The 18,739-nt window shown below is 37.0% G+C and overlaps 1 protein-coding gene across 3 annotated transcripts in view; it reads left to right on the top strand.

Annotated features, from left to right (window-relative positions):
- The window catches only part of Shoc2 (SHOC2 leucine rich repeat scaffold protein), an 87,251-nt gene that overhangs the window by 59,390 nt on the left and 9,122 nt on the right, over nucleotides 1-18,739 (top strand). For all 3 annotated transcript variants that reach the window (XM_059256460.1, XM_059256453.1, XM_059256456.1), the window contains 2 exons: nucleotides 292-429; nucleotides 12,922-13,052. In XM_059256460.1, the coding sequence (XP_059112443.1) occupies nucleotides 292-429; nucleotides 12,922-13,052 (269 nt within the window). The remainder of the gene's footprint in view (nucleotides 1-291; nucleotides 430-12,921; nucleotides 13,053-18,739) is intronic.

The following is an 18,739-nucleotide window of genomic DNA, read 5'->3' as shown; positions in this document are numbered from 1 at the left end:
CTTGGGTTCATTCCCTAGGACCAAAAGACAGCACCAAGAACACACAGCACAGGATGATGAAACATTAGTTTGTAAGCATCATTTTAATTTCGTTAGCTGTTAGTTTCTAAAATAATAGTTTGTGATTCTGTGCTTGAGCTGAAATTTCTTTCCACAATATGAGTGTCTTCAGTAGATAATTTACCATTTTGAAGTAAAAGTAAAAGAACTTAGGAATCATAAATGTGCTCCCTTGCTTACAAATATTACCTGATATATTCTTTAATGCTTATTATGTTGATCAATTTACAGGTGAATTATGTAACCTCATTACCCTGGATGTAGCTCACAATCAACTTGAACACCTTCCAAAGGAGATTGGAAACTGCACACAGATAACCAACCTTGACTTGCAGCACAATGAACTACTAGACCTCCCAGATACAATAGGTATGAGGGGAGAAGGAAGATACTGATATCTATAGCTACATGATTATGGAAAGGACTATTTTTGATCCATTTTGGTAATACAAACTCAACATTATCAAAGTAGTAGTAAAACTTTTAGAATAGTACTTTAAATCACTTTTCCATTTCTTGATAAAGAAAAAATGAGATCTTAGGAAATGAATTCATTTGGGATTATAAAGAAGATAAAACATTGAGTTAGTGCACACTTACTGCAGAATGGAGAGATTTCTGTTCAGTTTATTTCAGAATGTCACATGCTATTATATTAGTGGAATCTCTTTGTTAAAATACCACATTGCAAAATAAAATCATTGTTGTCTAATTTTTAAAGCATAGTAATATAACTTAAAAGTTGTTCGTTTGTAATGTTGATTTGGTAAGAGATGTTTTGAAGGTGGTTAAAATATATTTTGAGGATTTTGCCCAATTGCAAACAATTGAATTGAGCTATGATAATATTTTATACTCCTGCAGTATTGTTTTTTCCAATTGCCTAGAAATGTATACAAGCCAAAAAGTTTTTGTTTTTTTTTAAATAAATTCTTTGTTATTTAGAAAAATGTCATCTGTATTTGATTTATATAGTTTGAAAAATTATTTCAGAGATGCTGTTAATAAAACATTTTAGGTTTATGATGATTCTATCTCAGTAATTATTTTGTTTGCTTCTGTCAGGTTTCTAGAGGAGCCATTTTAATAATTCTGTGTTCGGTGCATGAGGGTTTTTTGTTGTCTCTTAGATGGCACAAAAGTGTCTTGTTAGAGGACTAACTCGTATCTGGCTTACCCTGTTCAAGGAACATCCCTGAAGGGTTCTAGCTCTGCAGGACTTTAGAGTTTAACTCTTGCCAGAAGCACAGCTTGGCCCTTCAGGTGCATCTTTTGTTTGGGAAAGCTCTCTCAGGGCAAACTCCTTCCCAGTATCTGATTGTTTCTGGTTTCTGAGTTTATTTCCAGACTGCTAATATTAACCTCTGTTTTGTTAAGTCTTTGATTGTGGAGGATGTTTTCAGTTTGGGTTTGTTGTTGTTTGTTTGTTTTTTAAATTAGAGGGGGATGTTGTTATTAACCTTTGGGTGGGGAGTGAGTCAGTCAGTCTATCTGTCTGTCTGTCTATCTACCTACCTACCTACCTACCTACCTACCATCTGTCTATTATCTATCTACCTACCTACCTACCTACCTACCTACCTATCATCTATCTATCTATCTATCTATCTATCTATCTATCTATCTATCTATCGTCCATCCATCCATCCATCCATCTTTTTACATCCTGGCCATAGTTTCCCTGCCAGTAGGGAAGTATCTTGAGTAATGTAAGTCAATAATTTTCTCAGAGAAAAGCAAGTTGAAACTTAGATATTATAATTACCATTCAACTTATACCTTTCTAGTTCTTAGCCCATGGATCTTCCTATCATATTAGTATTTGTACTGGTAACAAATTAAATATTTATTCTTTAAACTGGAAAGGCAAAATTGTCTGCATCATGTAACAAGTTATAGGAGTATTCTGTTAAACTTAAAATATAAAAAGAACAGATGGATGATTCAGGATATTAGAAACCATTATTTTCTACTTTTTTTGTTTTTAAAGTAATTGAAATGGCTAGGATGGAAAGAAAAGTTATCTCAGATGAAAAAGCATAGAGGGAGTATGTTCTGTATTTGTAAACATGATTATGTTCAGGCTGATACCAAAGAGAAACAAAACACAGTTCTTAGAAATGTCTACCAAGCACTGGGGAGATGACCTTTGCTAAAGTGCTGTACAGTCCTGAGGACTGAGTCCAGATTCTGAGCACCCACAGCAAAAGCGGGACTCGTTGGCACCCCTGTAACTCAGTGCTAGGGAACTGGAGTAAGGGGGATCCCAGGACCTCACTGGCAGCCAGTCTAGCCAGCTCGTGAGCTTCGGGTTCATTGAGAAACTTAGAGAAAATGATGTGGAGAGTAATAAGACACTGGACACTGAAATCTGGCCTGTTCTCCTCCTAACACACACATGTGTGTACAAATGAAAAGATGTGTTTACCAAATTAAATTGGTTGGAAAATGCTATATATTAGACACAAAGACCAAAATAATGACCTATAAGCTAAAGTTGAAGAAATACCCTGGAACAAAAAACCAGGAAGATAGAAATAATATAAAATAAATGAAGTTTAAAAGGAACAAAAGAGAAAAGTTCTGGAAAGAGATAGGTAGTACAGTACAAGTTTATATTTTCACGAGCTTGATTAAAACTCAGATGAGCCTTTGTCCCCTAGCTTAGGCGTCTGAACTTTGGTCTTCATTCCTGCTTAGTAAGTCCATCACCCACTGAACTGTCTCCTCAAGTCCCAGAAGTTTCTTTCTAGGGAATTAATGAGGCCTGTCGAGACGGATCTAAACAGAGGTTGGTTATTTCATGAGTGAAATGTTAGAAAAACATACAAAGCAGATAATGAGGATAATAAGATTGGAATTGTTTGCCAAAGTGAGATAATGAAAAAAGGCACATTCTGGTAGAAGTTGAAAATTAGATTCATTCATTTATTTGTGACAAATATTCTCATAAATCATTATAAAATACGTTTTTGTTTCTTGTTTGTTTAGTAAAGTTGGTCACATATAGTAAGTTGGGAATGCTCCTCTTCATTATTTGGAAGTTTATATGAAAGTGACATAACTTCTCAGCGGGTAAGAGAACTGGTTATTCTTCCAGAGGACTGCAGTTTGATTCCCAGCATCCACATGGCAGCTCACAACCATCTGTAACTCCTGTTCCAGGGGATCCAATGCCTTTTCCTGGCCTCTTGGAATTTACATGATACACAAAACTCAGAAGCATACTAAACTATTAAAAAAAAAAAGTGGCATTAATATTTGGTAAAATTCACCATTGAAGACATTTAGGTCAAAATTTTTCCTTATTAGCAATGTTTTAAAAACAATTTTAGTTTCTTTATAGACTATTAGTTTATCACAGTGCAGTTGAAACAGTGAGTGTGTTCTCACCCTGCCCACAGCCTGCACTTTTGGGGGATCTTACCCCTTAGATCTGTGTCAGTTACAGTGTCAGAACAACTGTAATGCTGTTTTCTAATCTCATTGTTCTAGTTTTTCCGTTCATCAGCTGTCTGATTGCTGTAGTTGCCTTAGTCAGTTTCTGATTAGCTAAAGCCAACCAGGTAGTAGTTTGATCAGAACAGTTGATGGAAACAGTAATGCCCTCCGTAGCTGTTGGTTGTTTGAACAGTCTGGCCAGGCACACGGTCACTAGGTTGGGGACCTTATGGGGTCAGGAAGTAGCTCTGCCTTTTGGTTCTGCCCTTTGGAATTTAATGTATGTTTTCGTACATTATAAGAGACAGGTTTTTTTGACCAACTATACAAAGGATGATGTCTTTATTTCTGAAGTTTAAAAACTAAGTTTTCTCAGTGCTGATCTTTTACAATGACATTTCTGTAGTATACTTCTAGGCCAGCTTTACAGATGTGTCAATTTTTACCTTAGTATCTGTTCTTAAAACGTACATAGTGACATGTTTAGTTTCTATTATTGGATGTTCCTACATTGAAATAAATGTCTTCAAGTTTGCTTAATTTTGAACAACTGGTTGAATAGTAAAGGGAAAAATAACTGCTTATTTCAGTGTGTTAACTTTTTTCTCCCATGAGGTTGTCATATTAAAAATAACCTTACTAAAACAAAACCAAAATCAAAAATCTTTCATGAAATCCAGAACTTTGCTTAGTCTTAGAAAGAAAAAACATTGCTTTACTTTACTGCAAATAGGCAGGAAGACCAAATGTAGCTTACCCCAGGTTGTGAAACTGTGTGCAGATCTCAGGCTAGTGAGTCACTGGGATTCTTAGGCTACTAGATTGTTTCTTGAGCAAGTTCTAGCCAAAGGGCCTTTGTTTTTGTTGTCTTGTCTGCTGAGGAATCACTTTCTTCACTCATTTCAGTGATGAAATAGATATTTAGGAAATGGTCATTGGTCCACCATTTCTTCTCTCATAGAAGTCTTAGTGATGTTTAGTGTGTTTGTGGATTTATCTGTATCCCTGTTTGGTTAAGGAGTACTAAGTACAGTGTCCTGCACACAGAGAGAGAGCACAGACTATGCTAGGTGATGAGGATCTCCTGTAGAGGAGGACTAGAGAAAGGTAACTGTCCCACGGAACCTTCTTTCTCCTAGTTTTCTTAATTTTATATGTCTCTTTTTATAGAGGTAATTCTGTGTTTTAATTTCTATTTGTTTATTTCTTATGTGGTGCTGGGATTTGAACCCCCAGGTCTTGTACATGCTAATCAAGCTAAATCGCAAGGGAGTATCTTTATAGCTATATCTGACTTCATTATTTATTTTATGTGTATGAGTGTTTTTCTTGGTACCAATAGAGAGGATCAGGTCCCCTGGGACTTGAGTTAGAAAAGGTTGAGAGCTGCTGTATGGGTGCTGGGACTCAAACCTGGGCCTTCTGAAGACAGGCAGTGCTCTTAACCCCTGAGCTGTCTCTCCAGCCCTTGACTTTGTTATTAATCCCTTGTAATTAAGATGATATTGTAGACTTCATGTCTCACATGTTTTATGTGATCAGATCACAAGTATGTATTAGAAAGCCGTGAGAATGGAAACAATAATAAGAATTTAAAATAATATTGCATTTATAGATAATAAATTTGTTAGTTGCCGGGAGATAAAATAGTTATTTTGGGTGAAGGCAAAGTTAATAAATAGTACTTATTGGAATTTTTATATTATAATCATTTCTCTTGTATTGCTTATTAAGTAATTCATGTTTGTCTTTTGTCATCCTTTCTATCCTGATATGTTGAGGTTTTAATTGTGTTGATTGTGTAGCTGAAGGTTAAGATTTGGTGAGAAACTTGGACATTTGGATTGTGATCTCTTACATATGTAAATTTTATGTATTTTTTTTTCTTTTACTTATTTAGGGATGCTGAGGATTGAAACCAGGGCTCCACACATGCTAGGCAGGTACTCTGTCATCAGTAGTTCTCAGCTGACATTTGAGATTCTTTTTCTTTTTTATTGGAGAAGAACAGCTCATCTGGAACAGATAGTGGCAAGCTTGATCATTATAATTGAACTATGGTTCCCTTGATACTTTTTCTTAAAAAATTACTGTTATCATTATTATTTTTTAATCATAGCCCAGTTTTGAAAGTATGGCTACAGTGAGCAAACTCCACTCTCTGCCCTGTGGAATTGCTGGTCCTGGAGCAGCTGCTCACCCAATTCTCCTCTGGAGTCATGTATACCTGACATTTCCAAAAGCCACCCCCACCTTAGGTAGACAGGTTGTTTCCACTGCTTTGTGTAAGATCAGCTCTTGTTGTGAAAACATTCCCTCTTGTCGATAATTTAGTTCCTGCATCAGCAGTTCCAGGGTCACTCAGCACCTGAGCCAGGGGAAAAGAGCGGAAATAGAGAAGGGCAGCTGATGGCACTTACGTCAGAGTCTTCATTTGACTGCATAGAAACCTCCTCTACTTCAAGAGTTCTCTGTGAACAAAAGGAAAACCTTTAGTTATTACAGTGTAGTTTTGTTCAGAGATGAACCTGCTTTTAAAATACTCTGGGATTTCTGATAACCATTATAAAATCAGGGAGAAAAGGTCTAAAGTGGAATAAACATTTAACTTTTTATTTCTTCTTGAAATTAGATAAAGAGAGAAGAATGCAACAAAACCTTGCATTCATGGCTGAAGCACAGGCCAGTTCATAGAGGTCTTTTTGTTGCACCAGGCTCTGAAGAAATGGCAGAGAGATTATGGTTATAGAAACAAAGGTTATGCTGGGTGTGGTAGCACACGCCTTTAATCCCAACTCTCAGGGAGGCAGAGGCAGGGGAATCTTTCTGTGAGTTCTAGGCCAGCCTGGTTTACAGAGTGAGAGTTCCAGGACAGCCAAGGCTGTTACACAAAGAAACTCTGTCTTGAAAAAACCAAAAACAAACCAACCAACACCCCCCCCCCCCACACACACACCAAAAAAAGGCTATAAGTGATTTTAGTGCAGCATTATCTAGAACAAATAGGTTGGTTTTTTGTAGTTTTATTCCTATGGTTTTTGACATTCAGGATTTTTACATTTCTTTTAGTTTTTCTTTTTCTCCAGTTTGCTTTAAAAATGCATCTTTGACATTATTTCATCTTTAGAATGGTGTATTCTTCCTACTGATTTTTTGCTACTTCGTTAAAATAAGATTAAGACCATTTGAAATAGTCTTGCTCAACTGTTACACTGAATTAACCTAAAGATGCTTTATATTTACCAAAATTGAAAGTATCTAATTTTAATTCATAGCCATGTAATTTCACCATGTTTTAAACATTTGACAGCATAAAAAAGCAAGCTGTCAAAGTGGAGCACAGAACAATTTATAGTCAAAGTTAAGCACTTAAAAGCTGTCGGTGATTGGCAATGATCAGCCCACATTTATACAGAGACACTTGCCTATGGTGGTTTTCTTAGTGTAGTGTTTCAACATTAAAGCAGAGCATTTCTTGATTTTACAGTCACTGTTTAGCTTGTAGTTAGAACCACTACAAGTAAAGAAGAGTTGGAACCACTGCTGAAGAATCACAATAAATGTCAAACTTCTGGGGCCACCTGTCGCACTGCCTCCCAGCATAAATGAGTTTGCTATTTCCTACCTCATTTTTACAGTCTCTCTTACTTTGCTGATAGTAATAGGATCTTGGCTAAATGCGAACGATTCTTTGACATTCTCTTAAATAAGTGATAAGGTATTTGCAAACATGGATTTCTCATGGCTCTTATTTTTAAAAATTCAACTTCTTTCCAACCCTACCATAAAGGAGGTCAGAGCTTAGGTGCAGGAAAGGTAGAGGCACTGTTTTGGTCCTAGTTAATATCGTGGGCTACTTTCACAGCAACATTTTTAGTTTGAAATGGTTTAGTTTTGCAAATCTGTCCTGATTTTAAGGGTGAGATTTAGTTTGGGTCTTTTACTGGCTTTTGAGGTGCTAAGCATTTAGAAATCCATCACCATACTAATGTTTGTCACTATAGAATGAGATTAAGAGACATTTAAAGCATTGTGTTTATCTCTTGTTCTACTGTGGAGAGTAATTTAACAAGGCATGCCAGTTGGTGGAGCAGAATTATGGGGTCTTTCCATTATTAATCCTTTGTTCCTTGGTAAACTTCAGAGACTCCTTGGCAGATGTTTCTGTGATAGAAAAAGGCATAGTAGAGAGAAAGAGATACCTTATCTACTTCTAGTTCTTTTTAAAGATTTGTTGCCTTTTGCTGTCATGATCACTGCTTGAGGGAAACCTCCCACCTTCATTGGCTTTACTGTAACAATGGCCATAGGCAAGGAATAAAGTATAATCTTACTTCTTGTGCTGTAGAGAGTGAGTAAATGAACATGATCTCTCACTTTGTGGAAATGAAATTAATTTTGCTGTGTGGTCATCACATTCATAACAATTTACAATAACTATCCTCTGACACATCATGAAAGACTCCCATGTGCGCACAGATACATGTATGAAGGTTTTTATTACTGAATTCCTCTAAACATTACAAATGTGACAGTAGGTGAGTCATGATTAGATAGATACTGGTACTCACACATACTCCTTTACAGCTGTTAAATAGAATGAAGTACGTCTGTCCTCTGCACATCTTTCCTTCTATGATGTCTTTAAACTGTGAGCTAAATAACTCCTTCCTCCCCTGAGTTGCTTCATGTCAGGTATTTGGTCTCAGCCATGAGAAAAGTAACTAATTGCTGCTTCTTAGCTATTTTTTCATTGTTAAGATTTTTATTAAAAATTCTGCTCATCACAATTGTGGCTCATTTTTCTACAATGATGCTTCTACAAATTAAGTAAATATTTGTAGAATTTGTTGAGTAATTCTTGTATTGTACTACATTAAGAACACATAAAAAAGAAATTTTATAAAATATCTGTGACTCATTTAAAAAAAAACTTTTTATTGATTCTTTGTGGATTTCACATCATGCATCCTGATCCTATTCTTCTCCCTGTCCCTTCATATCTGCCCTCTGCCCTTGCACCCCTCTCCCCTAAATAAAAGAAAACATAAAAGAAAAAAAAAATCTTGTCATGGAAGCTGTAGTGCAACCCAGTGAGTCACACACTTTACCCTTTAGTCCATTCATCTCTACTTGCAAATGTTCATTGCAGTGAGTCACTGGTCTGGCTTGAGGCCTCTGGCTTCTGCTATACTGTCACCATTGGGCCCTCACTGGGACTCCTCTTGGGTATCCTATTGTTGCCCTGTGTCATGGAGATCCTGCAGCTTTGGATCTGCAGGACTGGCCCCATTCACATGCTCCAGTAGTTCATAGATGGGGTGGGTGTTGGAGTGGGCCACCTCATAGCTCTGGTTCTGGGCCTGGGTGGTAGCTGGGTTGGTCAGCCTGCCAGCTCTCCCTTGTCTTCACCACCAGGGTGAGCTCTCCAGCACTACCCTGGCTAGCTCACCCTATGCATCAGGCAGCAAGGGACGGGCCAGTTCCCCTCTTAACGCCCTCAGGGGCATGCTCACAGGTACCCACACCACCTGGGCCAGCTCTTCTCTGTTGCCTAGGTGTTCTTAGCTATTTTTATCGAATGTCACAGAATAGATGTCTAAAGCCTCAAGCCATGATACATTTCTTGACCTTTGAATTCATATCTTTAGTTGATTATGAAAATGAATGTCATATTGTATAATACCCAAACATCTTACCTCTACATTTCATTTTTTAACTATAAATTTTCTTATATTCATTCATTCATTCATTCATTTTGTGTGTGCACATTTGCATGGTCATATATGGGTGCATGCAGAAGAGGGGTCAGTCAGAGGACAACTTGCAGGAGTCTGTTTTCTTCCATCATTGTGACATCCCTCCAAAGGATTAAGCTCAGGTCCTCAGCACCTCAGGCACCTCCACCTGCTGAGCTGGCTCACTCGCCCACCTCTCCATTTTACATTTTTACATTTTCCTTCTCTGTTTATTCCCTTCTGCTGTACCAGGCAGAGATGTTCCTTTGTAGTAATGATTCTCTCACCTGGTTTATAAGGTCGTTTTTGATCTTTACTGCTAGGAGTTGTCCTACTCTTCTATAAATATTCAAAGCATTTTGTTCAGGCCTCTCAGCTGCTATCATACTCTGAACATAATAGTCATTGGTGGAAACATCTGTAGAGAGTAGATGTCTGATATTATTTTATATAACAGCATCTGGATCAGTAGATGGGAGCCAGGAGCCTTAAAAACTAGTCAAGTAATGTAAATACATTTGATAGGAAAAGAAGTGGTTGTTTAGTTTTTTCTCAGTTACATAAAAAGAAAAGTAGATTTATCTCAACTATTATGGTATAGAATTAAGTATTAAAGGTTAATCTTCAAAGCTAGTTACATAATTTTGTTTTGAGGTAATGAGGGAGAAACTAGCAAAGAGACAGAGGAGAGGAGTATTTTAAGAATGTAGAATCTGATTGAGCGACTTGGACAAGATAACACTGGTATCAGGAAATATTTTCAATGAATGAAATCTATGTTTTTTTTCTTTCTATAATAGTTTTCAGAATTTAGTGCCACTTTAATGCTTCTCAGTGTTTGCTCTATTGTAATAAACTTCCAGCACTATTCAGCTGTGGATATTCTTTGCCTGGCTCTGCATTAGTGTTTTGGCAATAGAATTTATGAGGATATGGAAAGGGATACAGAAATAGAAATAAGCATTTATAATTGGTGTGACCCCCATTGGTTCCAGAAGTATTGGCATAGTATTAGGTATAGTATAACAGATACATCAAGGAGCCTGTCAGAGCTGGGTTATCTCAGAGTATAAAGTTGAGTTTTAGGTATCAAGAAACTATCTTTGAGAATAGTATTTTTGGATGTTTTCACTCTGTTAAAGATTCAAGTGTGTACTGCCTGCAGGGTTTTTCCCACCCTTAGCCTCACCTTTAAGGTACCACATATCTAGGTGGCAAACAGATTGACTTACAAGACTCAAGACTCAACTAAGTAAAATAGCCATAGCAGTTAATCTGAAATGTTTTATTATGCATGTTGCATACTTGCAAACAGGTTGAAACATAAGATGTAATAACTTAGGTAGACTTACAAATATGGACACAAATTTAATCTCAACTCTGAGTCTAATAGTCCTGTGGAGTTACGTAGTTTTGGTAAATTGCATCAGAAACATTTTAAAACTGGTCTGTTTTAAGATCAGATGTTGTAGTTAAATAGTCTTTATGTGAGAAGAGAACATTTTAGTCGTGAGCATAAAGATTAGCCTCTGTGATCATACCCTTGCTCACTAAGAGGTCACAAGGTGGGCTGAGGATTTGGCTCAGTTAATAAAGTACTTGCCATTAAAGCATGAGGACTGGAGTCTCCCTGAGGACACAGATCTCCCTCCATGTAGCAATGTGTGCCTGTAATCTGGGAAGGTGGCGATGGGAGGATCCCCAGGGCTTGCTGGCCAGCCAGTACAGCCCAGTCAGCCAAATCCAAGTGCAGTAAGAAACTGTCTTATTTAAAAAAAAAAAAAAAAAAAAAAGGTGGGGAGTGGTTGAGGAAGACATGGAGCATTAACCTCTGGCCTACACAGACAAGCACAGGCAAGCCTGTGAACCCACTCACATGTATGGGCATACACAAACCCATAAAAAAAACCCCACAAAGTGTATATAACTTTTAACTATTTGAACTAATAATACCAGACTCAAGAATTGTCTGCCTTTGATACATAATTCTTCAAGACTTACTTACTAATCTACAGGCTTAGCTTGTAAATGTTGCTGTCTGATTATCCAGTTAAATGACATGCTAAAAAGCAAAAAAACAAAACAAAAGAAAAACAAAAACAAAAACAAATAAAACAAAACAAAATACCACATACACACACACAAAAAAAAACCATAGCATTTCTGAGTCTTCAGGGTGCATTTTCACATTTCTAGTTGGTATGTGTGTACTCTGCACACATGTTATAAATAATATAAAACACTTTGATTTTCCTATTGTATTCTGCTATCTCCAATTTTTTATTCTCTTGTTGTACATGTAGATGTCCCCATTTTTGCCAGTATATATAGAACCTTCATATTTAGTCATAGTGCAGTAGTAACAATAGTAAAGAATGATTCTTACCCTCTTTCTGATCTCTCAATTCTCTGGTGCTTTGAGAAGTAGTCAATTCTGTTTTGTTTATCGTTTTGTGTTGTCCCTCCATCCACCTTTAAAGTGGGCACATCTTACCAGAGTGCCATCAGAAAGATACCAGTGAAGCACCTTGAGTTAATTTAGAGATCACTTTAAGGCAAGCTCAACTTATTTTTGCTAGGTGATAGTTTTATTGTTGCTTTTATATTCTATATTACACCTTTTGGAATCTTGCTTAACCAGAGCTATAAATTCTTGGTGGTGCAATTTCAACAGGATTGTAGAAGAGAATTGTAAGTGATGTACCTGTAGAATAGCTCTAGTCTAGTGGGAAGGCAGAGATACTTGGCAGGGTTTCTGTGTGATAGTTGATTGAATTTACTTTATGTTGTTAAAGTATGACTGTTATCATGACATTGTAAAGGATAAATCTAGCTATGAGTAGTAATTTAGATAACCTCTGTTGCTGGTTGCTGAAGAGAGACTAGGTAAGGATTTAGGGAATAGCAGCTGTTCCCCGATAGTGTCAAGGCTTTGTGTGTGCTGTGTTAGCTATGCTCATTATCATAGCAGTGTTGTATTCTGAAGACTGGGTCATATGGTGATCAGAATAAGAAGAATAACACATGACACAATCATCCATTTCTGTAATGTCTAACATTAGGGAAACTATTTAATGTAGAAATAAAGGCAATATTTGACATTTTAACCTGACCCATCCAGAAATGTCAACACAGCAGTCATGATTTGTAGTTAGAAATGAATCAGTCATGACAAAGGAATATACCCAGCTTAATTGTTGTTATTGTTGTCCTTTTAAATATCAAAACAAATTTATATGTATTGTTTAGGAAGTTTTGCTTGGATCTTTTATGATAGTAGAAACCATATTCATCCAGGGAGCTTATATATAGCTTCCTATGTTGTCTTGACAGTAAAACTAGGAAATATCTGCGGAATGATATTTATTTGCTCGGTAATAGCTAGTGTGTGTTTGGGTTGGATATGCTTAGATATCATTTGTGTAAGATGCTCAGAACCACGTGTTATAAGTTAAATCTAAAGATTAACTTGTTAAATGATGCCAGTACTTTATCTAATAGTTCATTTAGAAATTCACTTAAAGCTGTGTATTTTGTTATTTCTCAAATACCAACCCCTTGGTTTAAAGATCTGTTGTAATAGTACTTCAGAGTAATTATTGACTATCTAGTGGGTAGCTTATGACAGTGTAAGGCTCATTATATTTTCTGAATGATAAATTCCTTTTTCTTGTATTTACAGGAAACCTGTCCAGTTTAAATCGTCTTGGCCTGAGATACAATAGATTGTCAGCAATACCCAGATCATTAGCAAAATGCAGTGCACTTGAGGAGTTAAATTTAGAGAACAATAACATTTCTACTCTACCAGAGGTAAGAAGTAGATTAGAGGAAACAAAATGTAATTGAAACTAGTCTGCAAGAAAATGGAGGGAAATCTAGTCAGTCTTACAGCTGGATTCATAATTTGGTGATTGGGACTGTTTAAACAATGAATATGCTATCACATACCACCACTAAAGTAAATTCTGAAAAGGAAAGTTGTGTATAGGAGCATGCTGTCGCTTCTGTGGAGAAGAAGGGGAGACCCAGAGTGAAGATTTAGCTGTGGTCTCTTCACTGCTGAGAAGCTGGAGTACGACCTCTAAGAACAAGCTGTGTGACTTGATTAGAACTGGACTGCTCTGTTCAGCTGGAATAGACATATCTGATAATTGGAAGAATTATCTGTATAGTGTGATTTTTTGTCAAGATTAATACTGGCTATAACTCTCTTGTGACCCGTTATTACCCCATTGATGTGGTAATGTCAAAGCCTATTTAGTGTATAACAGCCAAAAAATTGGATATTTTAACACCTTATTTTTAACTTGAATTATGTTGATTCTATTAGAAAAAAAAATTGGTCTGGTAGGAAGTCAGTCCCCTTTCCCCTGCAACTGCCTACTCTTGCTTCCTTCTGGTCTTAGTAGAAGAGACAGCTCTTACTAATGATTGCACTCTGGAGCCATCTCCTCTTTTGTAGATAATGGGTTCCAGTGTGATGTGCAGTTAAATTCTTCCCTTTCCTGTATTACAGTGTGTCACTAGTTCTGCATCCTTGGCAATGTGTTTGCTTATTTTATTCAAACATATTATTTGTTATTTTTTATTATATATTATTTATTATTTATTCAAGCATAGTAACAAATTAAATGAAGGAATTGTAGGCTTACCCATTGACCTTTACAAAGTCATTTCTAAGTGATATCTGAGTGTGTGTGTGTGTGTGTGTGTGTGTGTCTATTTCTGTGTTTCAAGTTCAAGCTTTATATATGAAGAAAGTTGGGTAAATGCAACTATATATCAATTTACAAAAAGACTTAATTCATTTGATGTGTTTGCTAGGGGAACAAAACATCTATTAATTTGGTTTGTTGTAATTTGGTTGTGCGTATTTTCAGGAAACATCTTGGAGAGTATAAAGATGTTTCCCATGGTTGCAGTTGCTAGGCTAGGCCCCTGAGATTACTATGACAGTACCTTTTCTTAGCAGAAATGTATCATTTACCTGAGATAAAGAGTGAAGTCCAAGGTATGAGAGCCAGCTCCAAGAACCAGACTGGATTTTTGTCCTGTGATAGTGATAATTCTGATTAATCAAGATGGGTGAGGTTATACTGTTTAATGCTATCCGCTTTTCTAATGACTCACCCATAATAGATCAGTTAGCACATTAATCAGGGTTCCCCCCCCCCTTTCTTTTCCTTGGTGGTGGTGATGGCTTTTTTAGAGACAAGATCTTGTAGAGTAGGCTTTTTACCTAGTATTTGCTATGTAGCTCATGCTGGTCCCATGCATGTAGCTGTCCCCTTGCCTCAGCAGGATTCTTGAGTGCTGAGATTATGTGTGTGCCACTGTGCCCAGCTAAATTCTTGAAGAGTTTCCTTTTGGGTGTGGTTTGTGTCCATATTCTTAAAGACTGGGTCCCTATAAACATTTTGAAAAATTTGAAACATTTGAAAAATATAATTATTGGGCTGTTAAGATAGGGACATTGCCATAGGTGGTTATTTTCATATTTATTGTTGTATAACTGAAATATCAATTTATTGGCATCTATATTACTATGATATTGTAAAAACAAAAACAATGCTACCACAAAAGCTTCTTTGTTCCAGCTATTTATCCTTTTTTTGCAATCTCTAATCAGCCCTGACCTTTTTTCTCTTTAGTTTTTAAACAGGCACAAGGGACCCCACAAAGATTTTTCCATGCCTTGGGCATGGAAGTGTAAACCTTCTTTTTACTTGTGATAAGAGCATTATAAAAAGGACAGCTTTTTTTTTTGTATGCATATGTCTGTTTTCAAGTACAGACCCTGGGGAAGCCTTTGATTAGCTTTGCCCAAATATGGTAAATCATTAAGTCTTATTTAAAAAATCTATGTGCTTTGGAAGTAGCATATTTCCAGTGCAAATGTATGATTCTGTTTGTAACAGACTCAGTAAGGAAAACAGTAAGATCCATTAGATGCCGCTGAAAAGACTTTCAAGCTGAATTAGAGACGATGAATCATGACAGCAGTTTGCAGGAGAGGCTCATTCCTGCAATCAGAGCTGGTAAAAATGAGTGCATTTTTCTATTTGAAGACATCTGAGACTGGACTAGTATTAATGTAGACATATGCACATAAAGAAAACATTTGAACAACACTAGGCACATGTGCCCAAGGTTTGAAGCTAAGAGCTGTACATTTATGGTTTCATTTACACTTCAGTATAACCATTGTATTGGGGAACAGACATTAATTTCCTGGAGTTGACAAAAACTGTTAAAGCAAATGTCAGGTTGGAATCCACAGCCTGTAGTATTTCACAGTTGACATAAGAAATGGAGGCCTCACCAAGCTCCCTTCTTGTTGCACCTTCCCAGAATCTCAGATACTAACATTTTTTTCAGTTCAGTAAACAAAGTCAGTTGTTACAATAACATTTGTGGCAAGAAACCCAGGAAAACTTCAATGAAATAGATTGAAAATGTATTTCTTGAATTGTCTGTCATGCAAAGTTTTCTTAATCACCACACTTACCAGTTCTACTACAACAAAAATGTTAAGAATACCTTCTCAGTATTCTATCTAAAGAACAAGTTTTCATTTCTGCTCTGTTCTTTCATTACGTAGTTATTTCATGCCTTCTGCTGCCCTTGCTATTTATACTGATACCCCAAATTCATCTCTAACTAGCTGATGTTCAACTGCTCCAAGTTTAAACTAACACACTCTAAACTGTAGTCTATGATTGTGTCTTTGAGTGTCTTATCTCAACCTCCTCTCAGTTTCCAGTGTTCTTTCCTTTGAATACAAAGATTTAAAATTTAAGCATTTATTACATACTAGCAAAAACTGTGTCTTCTGTCTCTTTTAGTCTTCACTTGAGCTTATATGATATCTTTATTTCACACAGTGAATAAACTGTGGTTCAGAAAAGTAACTGGTTAAAATCACAACGCATTAAAAGATAAAGCTAGAAGTCAAAATTATCTTAGCCTGTAGCAGAGTTTCTCATATGTTAGTGAACATACCAATCTCTAGTGAGTCTCATAATGAATATTGTGGTTCTATGGGAGTGGCCCAGATCCCATGAACAGACTCACAGGATGCTGATTTGATATCCCTTGACCCAGACTTTGATAGAGCATCCTCTGTATTACTCATTACTAATGATAATACAATTATATATTATTTCTATTTTTTTTCTTAATCAGTGTGCTTTTTTTTTTTAATAGGGTTTAGTATTATCTCCAGAGATGCTTTTATCTCTGCATACTTGGCACTTCCCTTACACAGTAGGAAGCTAAAATAGGGGTCAATAAGGTTATATACTTAGTAAAACTCTTGTTTGATGCTTTTCTGCCCTCAAATTTTACCATAGAAAAAAACATATCAGGAAGTGTAATCATCTATTAAATTTAATATTCCTAAAGGAAACATTAAGTTATTGAACATCTTACCCAGCACAGGTGTTAATGTTAATCTTATACTAACTTAGGGATAGATGCTAGTAAACCTCTGTAGGATTGATCACACAGTGGACTCAGACCATATCTTTCTCATACTGAAATATAGAGTCCATAGAGGTTGCAAACTAGCTACCCACGGGCACTTCACATCCACAGATATGCTTTCTTTACTCCACAGTATTTCCAGTAAATGGAGACCAAATAATAAAAATTGGGAGATTTTTCCTATTGCTTAAGAAATCTAGAAATCTGATACAGTGACTCCAAAATTTCTGTCAGGTGAGGCAACAATTTTTTTTTTATATGACAAAATAATATACAAGGTAAAACAAAAACCATGACACTGAGGCTGGACAAGGCAACCCATAAGAAGGAAAAGAACCCCAAGAGTAGGCACAAGAATCAGAGACCCACTTATTCATACACTCAGGAGTCCCGTAAAAATTCTAAGCTGAAAGCTATAGTATATATGCAGAAGACCTGGTGCAGACCTGTGTAGGCCCCATGTTTGCTTCTTCAGTTTCTGTGAGTTCATATGAGCCTTGCTTAGTTGATTTAGAGGGCCTTGTTCTCCTGGTATTCTCTGTTCCCTCTGGCTTTTATATTCTGTCTCCTCTTCCATTGTGTTCCATGAGCTCTAAGGAGAGGGATTTGATGGAGTCATTCCTTTTAGAGCTGTGTAATGTCTGGCTGTGGGTTTCTGCATCTGTTCCCATCTGCCAGAGGGACTAAATAAGGTATCTATGAGTATAGCAGAATATCATTAGAAGTCATTTTAGTGGTACTTTTTTTTTTTTTTTTTTTTTAAGACCAGTAGTGTTTGGTTTTACCCTAGATCTTTGGGCTATTGGTTCTTGGTCACCCAAGCAGTTTTGGATGTGGGTTCTGTCTTATGAAGTGGGCCTCAGGTCAAATCAGACATTGCTTGGCTACTCCCCTAAGTTCTTTGCTGCCATTGCCCTAACATACCTTGCAGGTGGGACAGATTGTAGGTCAAAGATTTCATGGTTGGGTTTGTGTTTATGTTTCTCTTTTGGCAGCCTCCAGAATGCCTTCCTGCACCAAAGACACTAGAATGTAGGGGGTGAAGGCTCCATGTAGGTACCATCTTGACTTCTCTGTGTTTAGTGAGTTGTGTAGGTATTGTCTTCAGCAATGGGGCCCCACAGTCAGTTTGCAGAGAGCAGCCCATTGTCTCAGCACCAGTCTGGGTTGATTGGGGATTTCTGTGGGACCCCCTTGGCCAACAACTCAAGTGAATGCAGCCTAGTCCCAGTACTAGAAGACTCATTTGGTGATGAGATGGCCAGTTGGGATTCCCTTTCCCCATTATTAGAGGACCTTGTTAAGATTGCCTTCATATAATTTAGGGAATTTCCACTGCACTAGGTTTCTATACCATTCTTCAAATGCCCCTCAATTTTAACTGTCTCTACCCACATTTTCTTCCTCTACCCTATCTCCCCTCCCCCTCCCCACCTGATCCTCCTATTCAAGTCCCCCACTCCCACCCCAGTCCACCTATTGAAATCTATTCTATTTCTCCTTCCCGGGGAGATCCATGTGTCCCCCCTAGTCCCTTCCTCTATACCTAACCTCTCTGGGTCTACAGATTACAGATTGATTATCATTTTTTTTAATGGCTAATATCCACATATAAGTGAATACATACCATATTTATCTTTCTTAGTCTGGGTTACCTCACTCATGTTGATTTTTTTTTTTTTTCTAGTTCCATCCTTTGCCTGCAAATTTTATGATGTCATTTTTTTTTTTTTAAACAACTGAGTAAATTGTGTAACTGTCCCACATTTTCTTTATTCATTCTTTGGTTGAGGGACATCTAAGTTGTTTCCACTTTCTGGCTGTTATGAATAAAGCTGCTATGCACATAGTTGAGCAGGTGTCCTTGTGGTGGGATAGAGCATCCTTTGGGTATATGCCCAAGAGTGATGTAGCTGGATCTTGAGGAACCACCATGTTGATTTCCATAGTGGCTGTAAGTTTGCAATCTCACTGGCAATGGGTGAATGTTACCTTTATTCCTCATTGTTGCA

This window comes from Peromyscus eremicus, chromosome 1 (assembly GCF_949786415.1).
Source record: "Peromyscus eremicus chromosome 1, PerEre_H2_v1, whole genome shotgun sequence".
In the NCBI taxonomy this organism is placed as follows: Eukaryota; Metazoa; Chordata; class Mammalia; order Rodentia; family Cricetidae; genus Peromyscus; species Peromyscus eremicus.
The sequence above is the reverse complement of the archived record's forward strand: the minus strand, read 5'-3'. Positions and strand labels throughout refer to the sequence as shown.